Here is a 22,270-nt window from a genome sequence, read left to right as displayed (position 1 = left end):
CACGAACTCGTGGTGGGTCGTGTGCTTGTGAAGGGAGGTTTCGTGATGAAGGAGGAGGATTCGGGGTGATCTTTGTGCGAGTCATGGTAGCAGCTGCAAAGGAAGAAGAAAGGAAAAATGATCAGGGGTTACAGAGGCTGACTCGATCATAGAAGGAAGGTGAAAAACGAACGAATGTAGGTTCGTTGCGACGATTGACGAAGCCCTAAGTTACGCAGAAGGAGAAATGGAAAAACAACCCACAGCGTATGCACCAGGCAGTTACAGGATGATGCGAATCGGTTAAAATGCAAGGAAAACCAGCAGAAGAAGGAAAGTAGGTACCTTTTGATGATCAGGAAGACGATGAAGGTTGATGGTGATTCAGAATGCTGGAGAGCGCTGAGAGTTTTTCGCAGAAGGAAGTTAGAGCGTTCGTGAATGCGAGGGAAAGTGATGGAACAGTGTTGAGTGAAAATGGGTTTAAGGGTTTTTTCGAAATGGGTTTAGGAAGCGCAAACGGCAACTGAAGAGAGCCGTTGATGAAGCCACGCGTCAAGCGATGAGTTAGGGGTTTGGTGGAGCGTCAGAGCAGCAGAAGGTACAGCCGTTTGGAATTCTGCGTCAGTGCCACGTAGACCGGTGTTGACGTGACTTTTTCAGTCTTTTCGCTAGACAAGTCTTCGCTTAAGACTGGGGGGCTTGTGTACCGCCCTGGTGGTCGGGAGTGATGACGTGGCACCCTGCTACAGTATAGGCGTGTTGGCAAGGCGCCAGGTTGGCAAGAGGGAAGGAAGTCGGGGGGCTCGTGTAGTCGCCAATTGTTAAATTGGCGTGTTCCGATGTCCAGCTTACCAGAATCGGCGATCACCAGGATAAAGATGAAGTCGCCAGATGTAGTTTCAGGCGACCTAATCATCGGAGATCGCCAGAGCAAGCACATCGCCAAAGATGAAGGAGAAGCAGATTATGAAGGCGGCCGGCGAGACCACAGGGAAGGTGTATGAAGGCCCCTAACTCGCCAGTTCCAGTAGAGATCGCACTCCCAAGTTAGCTATGCACTGGGCAGTACCATGCATAAGTAACTTAGCCAAAATGAGAGTAGAAGCAGCGCCAAGTCAAGGAGGCTCCAGATGATGGCACGTGTACGACTGGATGCGAGCCACGTGTCCAGGTCTGTAACTACCAGGAGAGAGAAAACAGCCAGGTATATAAGAGTTCTCAACAAACTTTCTGAGGTACGCACGTTCAGTTTATACTCTTTACGCTTGCGAGTTATAGAGCTGACTGTGAGAGAGGATTTGCACGGTTCTTGTTCTCTTAGTATTTGGTGATACCGTCACTGACTTGAGCGTTGGAGTGCGATCGGCCGCAGCGGCGCCGCTCTGTTTCTTTGCAGGTTCTTGAGGTGGATCTCGAAGAGGAACGGAGGTGAGAAGCGGTGTGCACGTCGATCCTTTGACGAGGCAGTTTCCAGCGTTCCGGTCAACAGGCAGGATCAACTTTCATCAAAAGGTTGTGAAACTTGTCCAAGAAGTCTTCTCACAACTAACAAGTCCCCTTCAAGTGGACATTCGCTCTCTTCCTCACTAGATGCATGAGAATGCAATGAATGCTTTGGAGAATCCGAATCATGCTCACTAACTACAATGCCCTCATGCATGTACATACTTCGTTTGGAAGGACAATTTGCAGCAATATGACCATAACCGATACATTTAAAGCATTTAGTGTTAGTTGTTCTAGTGGGAGACTTAGGTCTAGAAGTAGATGGCTTAGATTCCTTGGGTTTGAAAGAAGAATCTTTGGAAGGATGTTTAGAAAAAGAAGCATTTTTAAAAGAGTTTTTCTTAGCAAGTTGGGCTTCCACCTTCATTGCAAGATGAACTAAAGAGCCCAATGATGAATACTCTTGTAACTCAACAATGTCTTGAATATCCTTCCTAAGACCACTCACAAACCTAGCAACCATGGCTTCTTCACTTTCTTCTAATTCAATTTTAAGCACAAGCGTCTCAAGCTCCTTATAATATTCATCCACATTTAGCGTGCCTTGTTGAAACCGTTGGAGTCTCAACATGAGGTCTTTCCTAAAATGTGGGGACACAAACCTAGCGCGCATATGATCCTTTAAAGAGTTCCAAGAGTCCACGGGAGGACCCTTGTGATAGATAATGTCCTTTACAATTCCATGCCACCATTTCATGGCATAATCACTAAACTCTAGGGTGGCTAGCTTGAGCTTATGCTCATCTTGGATCTCATGGATCTCAAAAATTTGTTCACACTTAGCCTCCCAATCTAAATATACATTTGGATCACTAGAACCATTAAAACAAGGTAGCTTGACCGAAGGAAGCTTGGACTTTGCATCATGGTAGAAGCCATTGCCGTAGTGAATTCTTTCCCCTTGGTGATGATGTCTTTGTCCATGGACTTGGGGTGGAGGTCTCCTTCTCCTATGCTCATCTTCACGGCCAACATCATTTGAAGAAGCTCTTGAAGATGGTCTATGAGAATGATGTCCATCATGGATAGAAGGAGATGGTCTAGTTTGTTGGACCTCCATCTTTTGCATTTTCTCCTCCAACCGTCTAATTGTTCTTTGAGCTTCATGTAATTCACCAAGAATTGAAGCTTTGGAAGGAGAATTCTGCTTGTAGGATGCATCACTTGAAAAGCCAGTCATTTGTAATTAAAAACAGCAAACACACAAAAACAGCAAACAAGTTAAAAATTAGCAAAAACAGTGAGCTTTTGGCAATGAAACTGCCGAAGTGAACTAAGGCTGAAAAAGATATCACTCTCAAAGAAATAATGTTCTTGCACCAATCTGATCTTGAGGCCTTAGAATCCTCAAATGAAATATGTCAAAGCAAGCACACCAATCTTAAGAGCAAACCACCACAAAACCAAAGAAACAATAAAGACAAACAAGAAAAGGTATAAGCAAGGAAAGGTAATTGCAAAAGGAATACTATATGTAAGACAAACTCAAAGAGTAAGAATGAAAGACAATCAAGAAAATAAAGAACTCAATGAGAAAAGTAGGCACACAAAAGAATACCTAAGGAAAAGCACTAGAGTAGATGAAGAAAACAAAAAAATTAGCTACTGGAAATTTTATTTTTTTTTATGCAAACTGTACTTGATATTCACTGATTTAACTGGAACGTTGTAGAGCGAACTGGATTATGAAATTTATACCACAGAATCTTCAAGATGTTAACTCAATAATGGCAGTGGAATCAATTAAAAACAGTAAGCCAATTGAGAGAAATAAATTTTTTAAAATCGCTGCCAGATTACCGTATTTTTTTTTGGCAGGAATGTACACTTTTTTTATTTTATTTATCATTTTTTGTGTACTTCATATTTTTGAATGATTCTTTTTTCTATTCTTTTCTAACACTTTGAATATCTCAAATACAGAATTTCAGAATTTTAAAGTACGTAAATCAATTGCAATAAGGAAAAACAGTAAGCACTTTTTTCAGAAACAGAGGAATCCTAATAGGAATAAAAAAACAGAATGATGAACTAGCAAAGACATAATAGAAAATGATGTATTGGAACTTGTATAGGTCTAGAATACAAGTATGAACTCAATTCTAAAAAGAAAATGCACAAAGGATCAACATCAATTCAGAAAATTATATGACACCAAAGCAAGAAACAATCAAAGCAATAAAAGTACTACTAGAAGTAATGACATATATGGAATAACATGACTAAGACAAAACTTGACATGATTACAAAATTAAAAGACATATCACAAATTTTAACAATAAGTGAAAGGAAGCTTAAGGTAAACTCTAGGAAGGATAATGCCATTCCAAAAGAGCAACCATACTCATAAGAATTATGAGTGCCATAAACCTTTTCACAAGCACTTGGAGCAAAAAAAAAAAAAAAAAACAGCAAGAATACTCAATTAAAATTCTAAAACAGAAACTTAAATTGCAAGAAATTAAAGAGCTCTTGAAATTAAAGTGCACGCAACTCAACAATTAAACAAGAAGAACCTAAGACTCATGATACCACATGATGTGATTCCAATAGCCACATAGAACAAGATTCTTGACATTCTTAGGAATCACCTTGAGCTGGAAAATATAGAGGCACTTTTCTTAGAGTTGGATCATTGTTCTAAGACAAGAACTCACCAAAATTAGTACCAAATCCCAAACTCATTTGGATGAACCAAATATTGTCAAATTGAATCAACAAAGAGAATGAAAGCTGGAATGACCGAACAGAATTAAGCAATTAATCATATGAACCGAACAGAATTAGGAACAAAACAGAACATAGTGCTGGAAAATAGAAAAACCGAAACTGAAAAACTCAAGAACACAAAGCAACATGAACAATTGAAGAAGAAGAAAGGAAGGAGAAGAGAATGCTCATGAAGATGAAAGGAGGATGGATGATCTCGCCACTAGAAGTGTGGAATGCTCCTAGATGAGAGTGATGTCGCCACTTGAGGACTCCATTGATCCATCAAGATAAGACTAGAGAAGAAGGATCCAAAAGCTCTCCAAAGGTCACTCAAAATTTGAGTAGAGTTTTCTTAGATTAATTCCAATCTCAATTTTACAAGGAGAGCACCTCTATTTATAGCCTAAGGTGCTGAAAAATAAAGCTAAGAGAATTCAAAATTCCCTCCTAAAAACTATTCAAAACCGGCGCCTATTCCAAGCATGAGGAAGGTGTGACTCTTTCCTTCACTTTGGCACCTCCTATTCTACTCCTACACCTATCTACTAATACACCCCCCTAAAGCTCCTAACTAAAGCCTAAAAGATGCTAAAACAAAAGAGGTTTCTAATGTTTCCCTCTAAGCACCTTCAACTAAAGAAATTACACAAAGAGAAAATAAATGTCCTCTTGCTCCCAAAGCTTTGAACATGCTTCTTGTAATCCTTTGAGGTGGACTTTGACCTCCATGGGCGTCTTCTATTTGTGCCTCCACCTCCTCTTGATCTTGTTGATTGGCCTCCATGTCCTCTTGGGCTTGATCTCCATCACCTTCCCACGGCGTCGCTCCCTCCATGGTCTTTCCTACCCATGGGTATCGGGGAACCACACTGTGATTGCCTTGCTTTAGTACTGTTTGATCTGGCGACGCCCTGGTTGGGAGGCGCCTTCACCTAGGCGACGCCTTGCCTTGGCGACGCCTCTTCTTGACGACGCTGGCACTTAGCGTCTCTTCACCTAGGCAACGCCTTGTGTTGACTTTGACTTTGACCTTGACTTAGTCAACGCCCGGGTACGGGACGGTACACAAGCCCCCCAGTCTTAAGCCGAAGACTTGTCTTCAGCGTAAAGACTAAGGCCTCGCCCACGCCGTCCACGTGCCACCCTGATGACGTGTCGCTCCCTGCTGACTCAACAATTCTCCAATTATTGACGTGACACTCTCTGAACCATAGGAGTGCTCTTAATGACTGATTGGACATCCTCTGAAACGGGGAGAATAACACCTTTTGGGGCTACCCTTGATCGCGCGCCACGTAGCCGATCGCACGGCCAGCCTCTAGAGACCCTTGCGTTTCCCTTGGGCGATTGATCCTTTGACACGTGGCACGATCTCATGGCTCTTAGTTAGCGCCTCTTGGGTTGCAAAATGTAACGTTTAAGTTACCCCCAAACCCCGCGCTCACCCCACTGTTACATTCATTCCCTCTGCGTCTCTGCACTGTTCGTCGTCTTCAAACCCCTTTTCTTTGCAATTGTTGTTCTCTCCTTCCTGTGCTCTTCTTCCGCCTTCACTTTGACAGCAAAGGTATGATTTTCGAATACTCACGACTCTTCCCTTTCGTCGCATTGTATGATTTATTGAACTGCCTGGGACTGTTGACATTCATGCATTACTACGTTCTTCCGCCTTCACTTTGACAGCAAAGGTATGATTTTCGAATACTCACGACTCTTCCCTTTCGTCGCATTGTATGATTTATTGAACTGCCTGGGACTGTTGACATTCATGCATTACTACGTTCTTCCGCTTCTCCTTCCTTCTCTGTTCCCTTCTCCTTCTTTCTGGGTTTTCTCGCGTGGGTGGTGTTTCCTGGGGTTCACTCCCCTTCCTATCATGGCTACACTTGTTAAAACCTTTTTCCTCTCTTCTTTCTCCAGCTATTTATCTACACCATAACGTGCACGAACGCGGAGCCTGATTCCTCCCCCAAGACCCCCAAGTCCAATTACAAAGCCTACTACCCAGGGCCCCCGACGAGCTCTTGAACGAGTGTACCAGCCTGACTACCTTCCAGGACCTGGAAGCTCACCGTGGGGATCCCCATTTGTATAACTTTAACGCTTTCTGCCGCACTCACGACGCCCACATATCCGTCTGTCCCGGCAGGCCTGGGGAACCTGTCTGCGTGGACGACAGACCTAGAAAGGGGAACCCTTTCTTCTTCATGTACCAGACGGTGTTTAAACGCGTAGGGGTGCGTCTCCCATTCACCCCCTTTGAAAGGGAACTCCTCACCGAAATCAATACCGCCCCTGCCTAGCTCCATCCCAACAGCTGGGCATTCGTAAGGGGTTTTAAAATCCTTTGCGGGCACTTGGGCATCATTCCCTCCGTAGACGTTTTCCTGCATTTCTTCGAAGTGAAGAAACAGGGGAAAAGCTTCTGGGTAAGCTTTTCCGGGATCGCGGGCAGGATCCTCCTCTCCCTCTTCCAAAACTCTTACAAGAACTGGAAAGGGAAATTCTTTAGAGTGTGCAACGCCAAGCACGACCCCACAGCCTTGGACGGCTTTCCCCTCTATTGGACGGAGCGCCCTAAGCTGCTTAGGGCCAAAGCCCTGGAAGAGCTATCTCCTGCTGACAGGGAAGTAAGTAAGGCCTTGGCTAGGCTGGGGATCGTTTTTGATACTTTGAAGCTTGTTGCTAGCGAATACAATGCTCACGCCCTGACAACATACTTTGGTAAGGAGACTTTTCCCTCGTCCCCTTTGGTATCGACAGAATGCCCAGTGGTACGATGCGCCGTCGAAAGTGGGTCAGGGGCACAGTAGGAGTCAGGATCAAGTCGAATGACTGAACGTCCCATCAGCCATACAAGAAGCGCCACGTGGATCAAGTCGAATGACTGAACGTCCCATCAGCCATACAAGAAGCGCCACGTGGATGGCACGGGCAAAACCTTGAGCTCTTCGCTGTCCTCAGGCGTCGACCAAGGCCAAGGTCAAAGTCAATGTAAAGGTAAAGATGACGCCCAAGGCCACGCCAGCATGAGACGCCCGAGGCGTCGCCTAGAAGGACGCAAAGGGCGACGCCAGCGTGAGACGCCGCGGGCGTCGCCAACCAAAATATCAGCAGGGTCGCCTCCCCGATACCCACAAGTAGGTAAGACTGTGGAGGGAGACGAAATCGAAGAGGGCAAAGTTAGTTACTGGCGTCGCCTCCCCGATACCCACAGGTAGGAAAGACTGTGGAGGGAGACGAGACCGCCAAACGGCAGCGAATCACTGGAAGGGTGTTCCCCGATACCTATGGGAAGGAAAGACCATGGAGGGAACGACCCCCCCCCAGAGCACTCGGCGTTTTAGACACCCGGGGACGATACGGCGCTGCTGTAGCAGGCCTCTCCTTAGGCGTGGGCGCCAGGCGTTAAGGATCAAGGAAAGGACCGTTTCGGTGTTAGAGACACCCCGTGGACGATACGGCTCCACTAGGTGAGACTCTCCATGGGCGTGGGCATTGGCGCGTGACCTTTCCCGGGCATACAAGGCCGCCCAACGAAGTGAAAGAAACGGGTATAATACAAGCAAAACAACCGAAGCACGCAAAGGCAAAGAATGAGAATAAGATCACACAGGCAGAATTCTGTGTCGCGAGGACACGAAAGTACTCATACAAAATCCCAGAGTTGTAGCAAGAGTGCAGACGATTCAAAGAATTACAAGTTTATCAAAGAAGGTTAAAACAAGTATAAAAGAATGGGCTGATGATCGAGGGTGGCGGCTCAATCATCTATCTCCAGAGGCACGACCTTTCCATTAACAATGTGGTGAGTGGAATCACAGCTGGAAATGTCGATCCCCGGGTTCATGCAGACTGCTTGGGCCAGAGCTTCCTGGAATCCCTCCTCGAAAGTGCCCGCCATGTCCTGGATGAGGGCCTTTTTGTCCTTCTCTAGCTCCTCAATGGCGGCGTCCCCAGAAGCTACCTGCTTCTCCAAAGCTTCCTTTTCCACACGAAGCCGACTGACCTTGACCTGTAGTTTGTCGTAGTCAACCTGGAGAAGGCCCATAGCTTTGGCCTGGGTAGCCATTTCCCCCTCCATCCGCTCCATCTCGTCAGCCTGCTCACAGCAACGGTCCTTCAAGTCCTTTTGAACTTCTGCGTCAGCTTCGACTAAGTCTTGAAGGCCCGTTAACTGAACTTGGAGGGCGACTTCCCGAGTATAAAAGTCAGCCTGGAACCCCATCGCCTCTGCCAGTTGCTTTTCAGCCTTTTCTTTGGCCTATTGAGCCTGCTTCAGAGTGCTTTGGTAGGCCTTGTTTTGGCATTCCAGGGTTTTCTTTTCCTCCTCCAGGGCAGTTACCCTTGTTTCCAAGGCCTGGAGGGTTTGAGCTTGTAGAACAACATTTCTGGCCTGGGCGCGCCATTCAAGGGCCACTGTCAGGAAGGCCCCCAAGTAGAAAGGCATGCCCACCTTTCTGTCGGTGCCCTCTAGCATAGTTCCGCCACTGAAGCCCCTCATCAGATGCATGATTGGAGGAGGGATGGCGATGAGATCGGGGGCGGCAGCGACGGGAGCAGGGGAAGCAGAGACTTCTGCCGGTGGCGGAGGCGGGGCAGATTCGGCGCCTTCGCCCCCTTCCTCTTGGACTGTTGTGGGGGGAAGTGAGGTCGCACTTGGAGGATTATCCATGAAGGAGTTCCCTCCCTGGGGCGACGCCTCTGGCAGAAGGGGAACCCGCGCAGATTTCCTCCTCTTGAAGGGTGCCACACCTTCCGAGTCCTCATCATCTGACAAAATCTCCAAGACCCGTTTCCCTTTGTCAAGGGGGGTTGGAGCCGGCGACGAGGCCACGGCTAGAGGAACGGCGGCGATGGGCAGAGGAGAGCCGGGAGTCTGAAGCGCCTCGGGGCTATGTGGAGATGACGAAGTTGAGCCTAGAGGGGCTTCGGTGGTGATCGGTGGTGGCGGTGGCAGAGTTGGTGGGGGGATCGGATCAGCAGCAGGGGCGGAGGAGGCGCCCGCCTTGGCAGCACAAGCCTCCTTCATCGCTTTCGCCAGCATCATCCTTTTGGAGGCGTCCATCACCGATCCTACATCAGAATAGACCAAGCAACAGAAATCAAGGCCAAAGCAACTATACAAAATTACAAAGCGCATAGATGCGTGAGATACAAGTAACATGGCACCATGGAAAACAGGGGGAAGAGGCTGTGGGAACACACATCCGGTAGCAAGGTGTTCACAGCAAAAGGGATGAGGGGAGAGTCTCCTTACCAAAGTATGTTGTCAGGGCGTGAGCATTGTATTCGCTAGCAACAAGCTTCAATGTATCAAAAACGATCCCAGACCAGCCAAGGCCTTGCTTACCTCCCTGTCAGCAGGAGATAGCTCTTCCAGGGCTTTGGCCCTAAGCAGCTTAGGGCGCTCCGTCCAATAAAGGGGGAATCCGTCCAAGGCCGTGGGGTCGTGTTTGGCGCTGCACACTCTAAAGAATTTCCCTTTTCCAGTTTTTGTAAGAGTTTTGTAAGAGGGAGAGGAGGATCCTGCCCGCGATCCCGGAAAAGCTTACCCATAAGCTTTTCCCCTGATTTTTCACTTCGAAGAAATGCAGGAAAACGTCTACGGAGGGAAGGATGCCCAGATGCCCACAGAGAATTTGAAAACCCCTTACAAATGCCCAGCTGTTGGGGTGGAGCTAGGCGGGGGCGGTATTAATTTCGGTGAGGAGTTCCCTTTCAAAGGGGGTGAATGGGAGACGCACCCCTACGCGTTTAAACACCGTCTAGTACATAAAGAAGAAAGGGTTCCCCTTTCTAGGTCTGTCGTCCACGCAGACAGGTTCCCCAGGCCTGCCGGGACGGACGGATATGTGAACGTCGTGAGTGCGGCAGAAAGCGTTAAAGTTATACAAGTGGGGATCCCCACGATGAGCTTCCAGGTCCTGGAAGGTAGTCAGGCTGGTACACTCGTTCAAGAGCTCGTCGGGGGCCCTGGGTAGTAAGCTTTGTAGTTGGACTTGGGGGTCTTGGGGGAGGAATCAGACTCCGCGTTCGTGCGTGTCATGGTGTGAATAAATAGCTGGAGAAAGAAGAGAGGAAAAAGGTTTTAACAAGTGTAGCCATGACAGGAAGTGGAGTGAACCCCAGGAAACACCACTCACGCGAGAAAACCCAGAAAGAAGGAGAAGGGAACAGAGAAGGAAGGAGAAGCGGAAGAACACAGTAATGCATAAATGTCAACAGTCCCAGGCAGTTCAATAAATCATGCAATGCGACGAAAGGGAAGAGTCGTGGATATGCGAAAATATACACACAATGTCAAAGTGAAGGCGGAAGAAGAGCACAGGAGGGAGAGAACAGCAATTGTAGAGAAAAGGGGTTGAAGGCGATGAACAGTGCAGAGACGCAGAGGGAATGAATGTAACAGTGGGGTGAGCGCGGGGTTTGGGGGTAACTAGAACGTTACATTTGCAACCCAAGAGGCGCTAACTAGGAGCCGTGAGATCGTGCCACGTGTCAAAGGATCAATCGCCCAGGGGAAACGCAAGCGTCTCTAGAGGCTGGCCGTACGATGGGCTACGTGGCGCGCGATCAAGGGTAGCCCCAAAAGGTGTTATTTTCCCCGTTTCAGAGGATGTCCAATCAGTCATTAAGAGCGCTCCTATGGTTCAGAGAGTGTCACGTCAATAATTCGAGAATTGTTGAGTCAGCAGGGAGTAACACGTCATCAGGGTGGCACGTGGACGACATGGGCGAGGCCTTAGTCTTTACGCTGAAGACAAGTCTTCGGCTTAAGACTGGGGGGCTTGTGTACCGTCCCGTATCCGGGCGTTGACTAAGTCAAGGTCCAAGTCAACACCAGGAGTCAAAGTTAACACAAGGCGTTGCCTAGGTGAAGAGACGCCAAGTGCCAGCGTCGTCAAGAAGAGGCGTCGCCAAGGCAAAGCGTCGCCTAGGTGAAGGCGTCGCCCAACCAGGGCGTCGCCATATCAAACATTACTAAAGCAAGGCAATCACAGTGTGGTTCCCCGATATCCATGGGTAGGAAAGACCATGAAGGGAGCGACGTCGTGGGAAGGCCTCAGGACCCGATGATCCGGGAGAATGATAAAGAGAAGAGAAAGGTGGCTTCAAGGCCATAGTAACAACACCAGTGTAGGGCAGCCTGACTCGTGAAGTACCCCTGCCGCCCAGAGACGCTTTTGGGACAGATACGACTCAAGAGGAAGGTCACGCCCAGGGCAGCCGGGTGCAGGGTACGAATGGAAGGCAGATTCGCTCTCAGAGTGAGTGACTAGATGATTGGGGGCATAAGTTGGCACCCAAAAAGTCACCCCTTGCGCAGTAGCACTCGCAGGCAGGAGGACTCACACGTAGAAACGTCCCCAGATGGGCAGAAACACCCCCAGATGGGGTCATGGCGTCGTGAGGCCCTCCACGTGTATGACAGCCAGGTCAGAATAGAAACACCCTTTAGTCAGGTACCAGGTAATTAAAGTCATTCAATACAGTTTCTGTTTCGAGCGTTCAGGTACTATAATGGCTCCCAAGCGTTTCAACGTCTTAAATGCGCTATGTTTTCTAATTAGACGCCTTAATTGAGCGCGTTACGTTTGTGATTAAAAGCGCTTTAAGGCGCTTTAAATGCTTGGGTAGTTTAAATAGCGCTGAGAATATTGGGAACAGGGGTCGAAGTTTTGGCAAATTTTTCCAGAATACACTCCGGTTGCTTGCTCGAAGTCGTAAGGCTGCGCACAAGGGACTGGAAAAGAGGTTGTTTGCCAGAGCGAGAATATACACACAATACACAGTTCTTTTTACCACCTTCAGAGTGCCATACGCGGTGCTCAGATACGGAGGTGCATAGTTTTGGTGTTTCTTGCTGGCTGACTTGAGCGTCGGAGTTCAAACGGCCGCTAGGGCGCCCCTTTGTCCTCTTTTTGCAGGAATCCACAAGTAACCAGTGGGAAGGAGTCCCTAGCTGACGGTTGAGGTCGCGCACAAAGACGTCACAGGTCTACCGGACGGAACAGTAACAATACTGATGGTACCGTTAGTGTTATCGGTAGGAATAATACTGATGGTACCATCAGTGTTGGTGGTAGTAATAATACTGATGGTACCATCACTGTTGGTGGTAGTAATAATACTCATGGTACCATTAGTGATGTTGGTAGTAATAATCTTGATGGTACCATCAGTGTTGTTGGTAGTAATAATTGTGATGGTACCATCAGTGATGTTGGTAGTAATAATCTTGATGGTACCACCACTGTTGTTGGTAGTAATAATATTCATGGTACCATTAGTATTTTTGGTAGTAATAGTATTGATAGTACCATCAGTGTTCCTGGTAGTAGTAATATAGATTGTACCATCCGTTTTGCTGGTAGTAAAAATATTGATGATACCATTACTTTTATTGGTAGTAATAATACTAATGGTACCATCAGTCTTGGTGGTAGTAATAATACTGATGGTACAATCAGTATTGTTAGTAGTAATAATAACGATGGTACCATCACTGTTGCTGGTAGTAATAATACTGATGGTACCATCAGTTTTGTTGGTAGTAATAATATTGATGTTACCATTACTGTTGTTGGTAGTAATAATATTGATGGTACCATTAGTGTTGTTTGTTGTAATAATACTGTTCCGTCCGGTTGACCGGGACGTCTTCGTGCGCGACCTCAACCGTCAGCTAGGGACTCCTCCTCACTGGTCACCTGTGGATTCCTACAAAAAGAGGACAAAGAGGCGCCCTAGCGGCCGTTTGCACTCCGACGCTCAAGTCAGCCAGCAAGAAACACCAAAACTGTTCACCTACGTCTCTGAGCACCGCGTATGGCACTCTGAAGGTGATCAAAAGGAACTGTGGATTGTGTGTGTGTTTTTCTCCTCCTAGCAAAAATCTTTCCCTAGTCCCTTGTGCGTAACCTCAAGGCTCGAGCAAGCAACTAGAGAGTTTCTGGGAAATTCGCCAAAAGTTCCGAACCCCGTTTCCAACATCCCCCGCGCTATTTAAACTACCCAAGCATTTAAAGCGCCTTTAATTACAAATGTAACGCACTCAATCAGCGTATCTAATTAGAAATCGTAGCGCATTTAAGACGTTGAAACGCTTGGGAGCCATTATAGTACCTGAACGCTCGAAACGGACACTGCATTGAATGACTTTAATTACCTGGCACCTGACTAAAGGGTGTTTCTATTCTGACATGGCTGTCGTACACGTGGAGGGCCTCACGACGCCGTGACCCCATCTGGGGCGTTTCTACCCATCTGGGGACGTTTCTACGTGTGAGTCCTCCTGCTTGGGAGTGCTACTGCGCTAGGGGTGACTTTTTGGGTGCCGACTCATGCCCCCAATCATCTAGTCACTTACTTTGAGAGCGTATCTGCCTTCCCCTTGTACCTTGCGCCCGGCTGCCCTGGGCGTGACCTTCTTCTCGAGTCGTATCTGTCCCAAAGGCGTCTCTGGGGCGGCAGGGGTACTTCACGAGTCAGGCTGCCCTACACTGGTACTATCACTATGGCCTTGAAGCCACCTTTTCCTTCTCTTTATCGCTGCCCCGGGCTATCGGGACCTGAGGCCTTCCCACGGCGTCGCTCCCTCCATGGTCTTTCCTACCCATGGGTATCGGGGAACCACACTGTGATTGCCTTGCTTTAGCACTGTTTGATCTAGCGATGCCCTGGTTGGGCGACGCCTTTCCCTAGGTGACGCCTCGTCTAGGCGACGCCCTGGTTGATGACGCTGGCGCTTAGCGTCTCTTCACCTAGGCAACGCCTTGCGTTGACTTTGACCCCTGATGTTGACTTTGACCTTGATTTGGTCAACGCCCGGGTACGGGACGGTACAAATACTGATGGTACCATGAGTGTTTTTGGTAGTAATAATAATGATGGTACCATCTGTGATATTGGTAGTAATAATACTAATGGTACCATCAGTGTTGTTGGTAGTAATAATACTGATGGAAACATAATTATTGTTGATAGTAAAAATATTGGTGGTACTATCAGCGTTGTTGGTAGTAATAATATTGATGGTACCATTCGCGTTGTTGGTAGTAATAATACTGATGGTACCATCAGCTTTGTTGATAGTAATAATACTGATGGTAGCATCACTATTTTTGGTAGTAATAATACTTACGGTACCATCAGTGTTCTTGGTAGTAATAATACTGATTGTACGATCAGTGTTATTGGTAGTAATAATACTGATGGTACCATCAATGGTGTTGGTAGTAATACTATTGTTGGTACCATCAGTGTTGTTGGATGTAATAATACTGATGGTACCATCAGTGTTGTTGGTAGTAATAATATTAATGGTACGATCAGTGTTGCTGGTAGTTATCATACTGATTTTACCATCAATTTTGCTGGTAGTAAAAATATTGATTGTACCATTAGTCTTATTGGTAGTAATAATATTGATGGTATCATCAATGTTGGTGGTTGTAATAATACTGATGATACTATCAGTGTTGGTGGTAGTAATAATAGTGATGGTAGCATAAGTGTTATTGGTGGTAATAACACTGATGGTACCATCAGTGTTATTGGTAGTTATAATATTGATGGTACCATCAGTGATTCTGGTAGTAATAATTTTGATTGTACCATCTGTGTTGTTGGTAGTTATAATATTGATGGTACCATCAGTGTTTTTGTTAGTACTAGTACTGATGGTACCATTAGTGTTGCTGGCAGTAATAATACTGATTACACCATCACTTTTGCTGGTAGTAATAATACAGATGGTACCATTAGTGTTATTGGTAGTGATAATACTGATGGTACCATCAGTTGTCCTGTAAGTAATAATACTGATGGTACCATCAGTGTTATTTAGTAATAATACTAATGGTACCATCTGTGCTTTTCATAGTAATAATACGGATAGTACCATAAGTTTTGTTGGTAGTAATAATATTGATGGTACCATCAGTGTTGTTCATAATAATAACACTGATGGTACCAACACTGTTGTTGGTAGTAGTAATAATGATGGTACAATCAGAGTTGTTGGTAGTAATAATATTGATGGTACCATAGGTGTTGTTGGTAGTACTAATACTGATGGTACCATCACTGTTTTTGGTAGTAATAATACCGATGGTACCATCAGTGTTGTTCGTAGTAATAATATTGATGGTACCATCAGTGTTGCTGGAAGTAATAATACTGATGGTACCATCAGTGTTGTTGGTAGTAATAATACTGATGGTACCATCAATGTTGTTCGAAGTAATAATACTGATGGTACCATCAGTGTTGTTGGTAGTAGTAATAACGATGGTACCATCACTGTTGCTGGTAGTAATAATACAGATGGTACCATCACTTTTGTTGGTAGTAATAATATTGGTGGTACCATTACTGTTGTTGGTAGTAATAATATTGATGGTACCATTAGTGATGTTTATAGTAATAATACTGTTGGAAACATCAGTGTTGTTGGTACTAATAATAATGATGGTACCATCTGTGATATTGGTAGTAATAATACTAATGGTACCATCAGTGTTGTTGGTAGTAATAATATTGATGGTACCATCAGTGTTGTTGGTAGTAATAATACTGATGGAAACATAATTATTGTTGGTAGTAAAAATATTGGTGGTACTATCAGCGTTGTTGGTAGTAATAATATTGATGGTACCATTCGTGTTGTTCGTAGTAATAATACTGATGGTACCATCAGCTTTGTTGATAGTAATAATACTGATGGTAGCATCACTATTTTTGGTTGTAATAATACTTACGGTACCATCAGTGTTCTTGGTAGTAATAATACTGATTGTACGATCAGTGTTATTGGTAGTAATAATACTGATGGTACCATCAATGGTGTTGGTAGTAATAATATTGTTGGTACCATCAGTGTTGTTGGATGTAATAATACTGATGGTACCATCAGTGTTGTTGGTAGTAATAATATTGATGGTACGATCAGTGTTGCTGGTAGTTATCATACTGATTTTACCATCAATTTTGCTGGTAGTAAAAATATTGATTGTACCATTAGTCTTATTGGTAGTAATAATATTGATGGTATCATCAGTGTTGGTAGTTGTAATAATACTGATGGTACTATCAGTGTTGGTGGTAGTAATAATAGTGATGGTAGCTTAAGTGTTATTGGTGGTAATAACACTGATGGTACCATCAGTGTTATTGGTAGTTATAATATTGATGGTACCATCGGTGATCCTGGTGGTAATACTCTTGATCGTACCATCTGTGTTGTTGGTAGTGATAATATTGATGGTACCATCAGTGTTTTTGTTAGTAATAGTACTGATGGTACCATGAGTGTTGCTGGCAGTAATAATACTGATTAAACCATCAGTTTTGCTAGTAGTAATAATACTAATCGTACAATTAGTGTTATTGGTAGTGATAATGCTGATGGTACCATCAGTTGTCCTGTAAGTAATAATACTGATCTTACCATCAGTGTTATTTAGTAATAATACTAATTGTACCATCTATGCTTTTCGTAGTAATAACACTGATGGTACCAGCACTGTTGTTGGTAGTAGTAATATTGATGGTACCATCAGAGTTGTTGGTAGTAATAATATTCATGGTACCATCAGTGTTGTTGGTAGTACTAATACTGATGGTACCATCACTGTTGTTGGTAGTAATATTACCGATGGTACCATCAGTGTTGTTCGTAGTAATAATATTAATGGTACCATCAGTGTTGCTGGAAGTAATAATACTGATGGTACCATCAGTGTTGTTGGTAGTAATAATACTGATGGTACCATCAATGTTGTTCGAAGTAATAATACTGATGGTACCATCACTGTTGTTGGTACTAGTAATAACGATGGTACCATCACTGTTGCTGGTAGTAATAATACCGATGGTACCATCAGTTTTATTGGTAGTAATAATATTGATGGTACCATTACTGTTGTTGGTAGTAATAATATTGATGGTACCATTAGTGTTGTTTGTAGTAATAATATTGTTGTTGGTACTAATAATAATGATGGTACCATCTGTAATATTGATAGAAATAATACTAATGGTACCATCAGTGTTGTTGGTAGTTATAATATTGATGGTACCGTCAGTGTTGTTGGTAGTAATAATACTGATGGAAACATAATTATTGTTGGTAGTAAAAATATTGATGCTACTATCAACGTTGTTGGTAGTAATAATATTGATGGTACCATTCGCATTGTTGGTAGTAATAATACTGATGGTACCATCAGCTTTGTTGATAGTAATAATACTGATGGTAGCATTAGTGATTTTGGTAGTAATAATACTGGCGGTACAAATAGTGTTGTTGGTAGTAATAATACCTATGGTACCTTTAGTGCTTTTTGTAGTAATAACACTTATGGTACCATCAGTGTTGTTTGTAGTAATAATACTGATAGTACCATCAGTGTTGTTGGTACTAATAATACTGATGGTACAATCAGTGTTGTTGGAAGTAATAATACTGATGGTACCCTCAGTATTTTTGGTAATAATAATACTGATGGTACCATCAGTATTTCTGGTAATAATAATACTGATGGTACCATCAGTGTTCTTGGTAGTAATAATACTGATTGTACAATCAGTGTTATTGGTACTAATACTGATGGTACCTTCAGTGGTTTTGGTATTAATAATGTTGATGGTACCATCAGTGTTGTTGGATATAATAATACTAATGGTACCATTAGTGTTGTTGAAAGTAATAATATATATTGTACCATTAGTATTGTTGGTAGTGATAATACTGATGGTACCATCAGTGTTCGTGGTAGTAATAATATTAATGGTACCATCAATTTTGCTGGTAGTAATAATAATGATCGTACCATTAGTGATATTGGTAGTAATAGTATTGATGGTACCATCAATGTTGGTGGTAGTAATAGTACTGATGGTACCATTAGTGTTGGTGGTAGTAATAATACTGATGGTACCATCAGTGTTATTGGTAGTAATAATAGTGATGGTACCTTCAGTGATGTTGGTAGTAAAAATCTTGATGGTACCATCAGTGTTGTTCGTAGTTATAATATTGATGGTACCATTAGTGTTTCTGGTAATAATTGTATTGATGGTACCATTAGTGTTTCTGGTAATAATTGTATTGATGGTACCATTAGTGTTTCTGGTAATAATTGTATTGATGGTACCATCAGTGTTGCTCTTAGTAAAAATACTTATTGTAGCATCAGTTTTGCTGGTAGTAATAATACTGATCGTACCATGAGTGTTATCGGTAGTAATAATACTGATGGTACCATCAGTGTTGTTGGTAGTAATAATACTAATGGTACCATCAGTTTTCTGGTATTAATTATAGTGATGGTAACATCTGTGATTTTGGTAGTAATAATAGTGATAGTACCAACAATGATGTTGGTAGTAATAATCTTGATGGTACCATCAGTGTTGTTGGTAGTAATAAAATTGATGGTACCATCAGTGTTTTTGGAAGTAATAATACTGATTGTACCATCACTTTTGCTTGTAGTAATAATATTGATGGTACCATTAGTGTTATTGGTAGTAATAATACTGATCATACCATTAGTGTTGTTGGTAGTAAAAATATTGATAGTACCATCATTGTTGTTGGTAGTAATAATATTGATGGTACAATCAGTGTTGCTGGTAGTAATAGTACTGATGGTATTATTAGTTTTATTGGTAGTAATAATACTGATGGTACCATTAGTATTGTTGGTAGTAATAATACTGATGGTACCATCAGTGTTGTTTGTATTAATAATACTAACGGTACCATCAGTGTTGTTGGTACTAATAATACTGATGGTACCATCAGTGTTGTTGGTAGTAATAATACTGATGGTACAATTATTGTTTTTTGTAGTAATAATATTGATGGTACCATCAGTGTTGTTGGTAGTAATAATACTGATGGAAACATAATTATTGTTGGTAGTAAAAATATTGATGGTACTATCAGCGTTGTTGGTAGTAATAATATTGATGGTACAATCAGTGTTGCTGGTAGTAATAGTACTGATGGTATTATTAGTTTTATTGGTAGTAATAATACTGATGGTACCATTAGTATTGTTGGTAGTAATAATACTGATGGTACCATCAGTGTTGTTTGTATTAATAATACTAACGGTACCATCAGTGTTGTTGGTACTAATAATACTGATGGTACCATCAGTATTGTTGGTAGTAATAATACTGATGGTACAATTATTGTTTTTTGTAGTAATAATATTGATGGTACCATCAGTGTTGTTGGTAGTAATAATACTGATGGAAACATAATTATTGTTGGTAGTAAAAATATTGATGGTACTATCAGCGTTGTTGGTAGTAATAATAGTGATGGTACCATTCGCGTTGTTGGTAGTAATAATACTGATGGTACCATGAGCTTTGTTGATAGTAATAATACTGATGGTAGCATTAGTTATTTTGGTAGTAATAATACTGGTGGTACCATTAGTGTTGTTGCTAGTAATAATACTGATGGTACCATTAGTGCTTTTTGTAGTAATAACACTTATGGTACCATCAGTGTTGTTTGTAGTAATAATACTGATAGTACCACCAGTGTTGTTGGTACTAATAATACTGATGGTACAATCAGTGTTGTTGCAAGTAATAATACTGATGGTACCATCAGTATTTTTGGTAATAATAATACTGATGGTACCATCAGTATTTTTGGTAATAATAATACTGATGGTACCATCAGTATTCTTGGTAGTAATAATATTGATTGTACGATCAGTGTTATTGGTACTAATAATACTGATGGTACAATCAGTGGTTTTGGTAGTAATAATGTTGATGGTACCATCAGTGTTGTTGGATATAATAATACTGATGGTACCATTAGTGTTGTTGAAAGTAATAATATATATTGTACCATTAGTGTTGTTGGTAGTGATAATACTGATGGTACCATCAGTGTTTCTGGTAGTAATAATATTAATGGTACCATCAATTTTGCTGGTAGTAATAATAGTGATCGTACCATTAGTGATATTGGTAGTAGTAGTATTGATGGTACCATCAATGTTGGTGGTAGTAATAGTACTGATGGTACCATTAGTGTTGATGGTAGTAATAATACTGATGGTACCATAAGTGTTATTGGTAGTAATAATACTGATGGTACCATTAGTGTTGTTGGTAGTAATAATCTTGATGGTACCATCAGTGTTGTTCGTAGTTTTAGTATTGATGGTACCATTAGTGTTTCTGGTAATAATTGTATTGATGGTACCATCAGTGTTGCTGGTAGTAAAAATACTGATTGTAGCATCAATTTTGCTGGTAGTAATAATTATGATCGTACCATTAGTGTTATCGGTAGGAATAATACTAATGGTAACATCAGTGTTGCTGGTAGTAATTATACTGATGGTACCATCAGTGTTGGTGGTAGTAATAATACTAATGGTACCATCAGTTTTGTTGGTGTTAATTATAGTGATGGTAACATCAGTGATGTTGGTAGTAATTATAGTGATAGTACCAACAATGATGTTGGTAGTAATAATCTTGATGGTACCATCAGTGTTGTTGGTAGTAATAAAATTGATGGTACCATCAGTGTTTTTGGTAGTAATAATACTGATTGTACCATTACTGTTGTTGGTAGTTATAATACTGATGGTACCATCAGTGTTGTTTGTATTAATAATACTAACTGTACCATTTGTGTTGTTGGTACTAATAATACTGATGGTACCATCAGTGTTGTTGGTAGTAATAAAACTGACGGTACAATCATTGTTTTTTTGTAGTAATAATACTGATGGTACCATCAGGGTTATTGGTACTAATAATTGATGGAACGAATAGTGTTATTGGTAGTAATAATATTGATGGTACCATCAGTGGTGTTGGTAGTAATAATAGTGATGGTACCATCAGTGTTGTTGGATATAATGCTTTCCTCGTGTTGCATTCTAAACAATTCATATTCTTGGATGAGAGAATGTTTTCTTGACCTCTTCACATCTTCAGTACCCTCATGAGTGACTTCTAAGACTTCCCACTTCTCCTTAGCTGAATTACATTGGGATATCTTGAAGAACTCATCCATTGTTAATGCAGAGGTTATGATGTTCTTGGCCACAAGATCATATTGAGCCTTCCTCCTTTTGTGTTTGAAAAACATTTATACAACCAGGTTAATCACGAGACTATGCAGATAGATTTTCCAAATACACACACACTAATATTAGAAAGAAAAACAGTGAATCACAAAACAGCAAGCGTCAATTTTAAGCAAGTGATTAAGGTTCAATTGATAGCTTGACAATTAATTGAGTAGCCTATCACAATCAATCTGATCCAGTGGCTTTTAACAGATTATATATGTTTTTCTCAAAATCAAACAGTTTTTCCAGAAACTAAGAACAGTATGTAACAAGCCCAGAAAGAACAGATTTATTATTAATTGAACAGATTTATTTCTTGACAGTTTATCAGTTATGCAGAAATTTAAGTGCAGAGATTAAGGGAGAATGAACACAAGGCAATTATACTGGTTCACTCAACTGAGCTACATCCAGTCTTCACCTAAACCAAGGTGAAATTCACTAAAACACAATTCAAACAAACACAAATCCCACTGTTCTTGAACCCTACAAGAACTTATGTACACTTGCTGAAAAACCCTATTTCAGCATACACACTCTTCAAGAAACCCTATCAAGAAGAGTTTACAACCACATTTTTACAGAAAATGAAATGTGAAACGAATACACCTGATAGAGGATGCAGAAATCTGCCTTAAACCAGTAGAACAGATCACTAAAACTGTAGCAGCACCTCTCACCAATGATGGAGGAGGGCCAAGCACATCTAGCCATGGGAGCCAAAGCCCACACCATGAAGAGCGTCTAGACCAAGGAGAGCGTCTAGCTCCAAGGAATGAGCGTCTAGGCCGTGAAGAAGGGAAGCTATCCATGGAGCGTCTAGGTGTGGCACTAGACCGTCTAGGTCCTCTCACAAGATCAATGGCTATGCATGTACAAGCACAAGTGGATAAAGCCACGGATGGAAGAGAGAAGGCCTTGTATATGTTGCATCAAGG

General features: G+C 42.5%; 1 protein-coding gene across 1 annotated transcript in view; it reads left to right on the top strand.

Annotated features, from left to right (window-relative positions):
• Nucleotides 1-21,178, top strand: part of LOC137834166 (uncharacterized) — an 85,483-nt gene extending 64,305 nt beyond the window's left edge. The window contains exons 2-13 of the mRNA XM_068642229.1: nt 14,143-15,051; nt 15,449-16,052; nt 16,157-16,164; nt 16,265-16,527; nt 16,625-16,631; nt 16,947-18,441; nt 18,513-18,933; nt 19,088-19,091; nt 19,424-19,818; nt 19,916-19,952; nt 20,096-20,949; nt 20,997-21,178. Of these exons, the coding sequence (XP_068498330.1) occupies nt 14,143-15,051; nt 15,449-16,052; nt 16,157-16,164; nt 16,265-16,527; nt 16,625-16,631; nt 16,947-18,441; nt 18,513-18,933; nt 19,088-19,091; nt 19,424-19,818; nt 19,916-19,952; nt 20,096-20,949; nt 20,997-21,178 (5,179 nt within the window). The remainder of the gene's footprint in view (nt 1-14,142; nt 15,052-15,448; nt 16,053-16,156; nt 16,165-16,264; nt 16,528-16,624; nt 16,632-16,946; nt 18,442-18,512; nt 18,934-19,087; nt 19,092-19,423; nt 19,819-19,915; nt 19,953-20,095; nt 20,950-20,996) is intronic.
• The last annotated feature ends 1,092 nt before the right edge of the window (nt 21,179-22,270 follow it).

Source organism: Phaseolus vulgaris, chromosome 5 (genome assembly GCF_000499845.2).
Source record: "Phaseolus vulgaris cultivar G19833 chromosome 5, P. vulgaris v2.0, whole genome shotgun sequence".
Taxonomy (NCBI): Eukaryota; Viridiplantae; Streptophyta; class Magnoliopsida; order Fabales; family Fabaceae; genus Phaseolus; species Phaseolus vulgaris.
The sequence above is the reverse complement of the archived record's forward strand: the minus strand, read 5'-3'. Positions and strand labels throughout refer to the sequence as shown.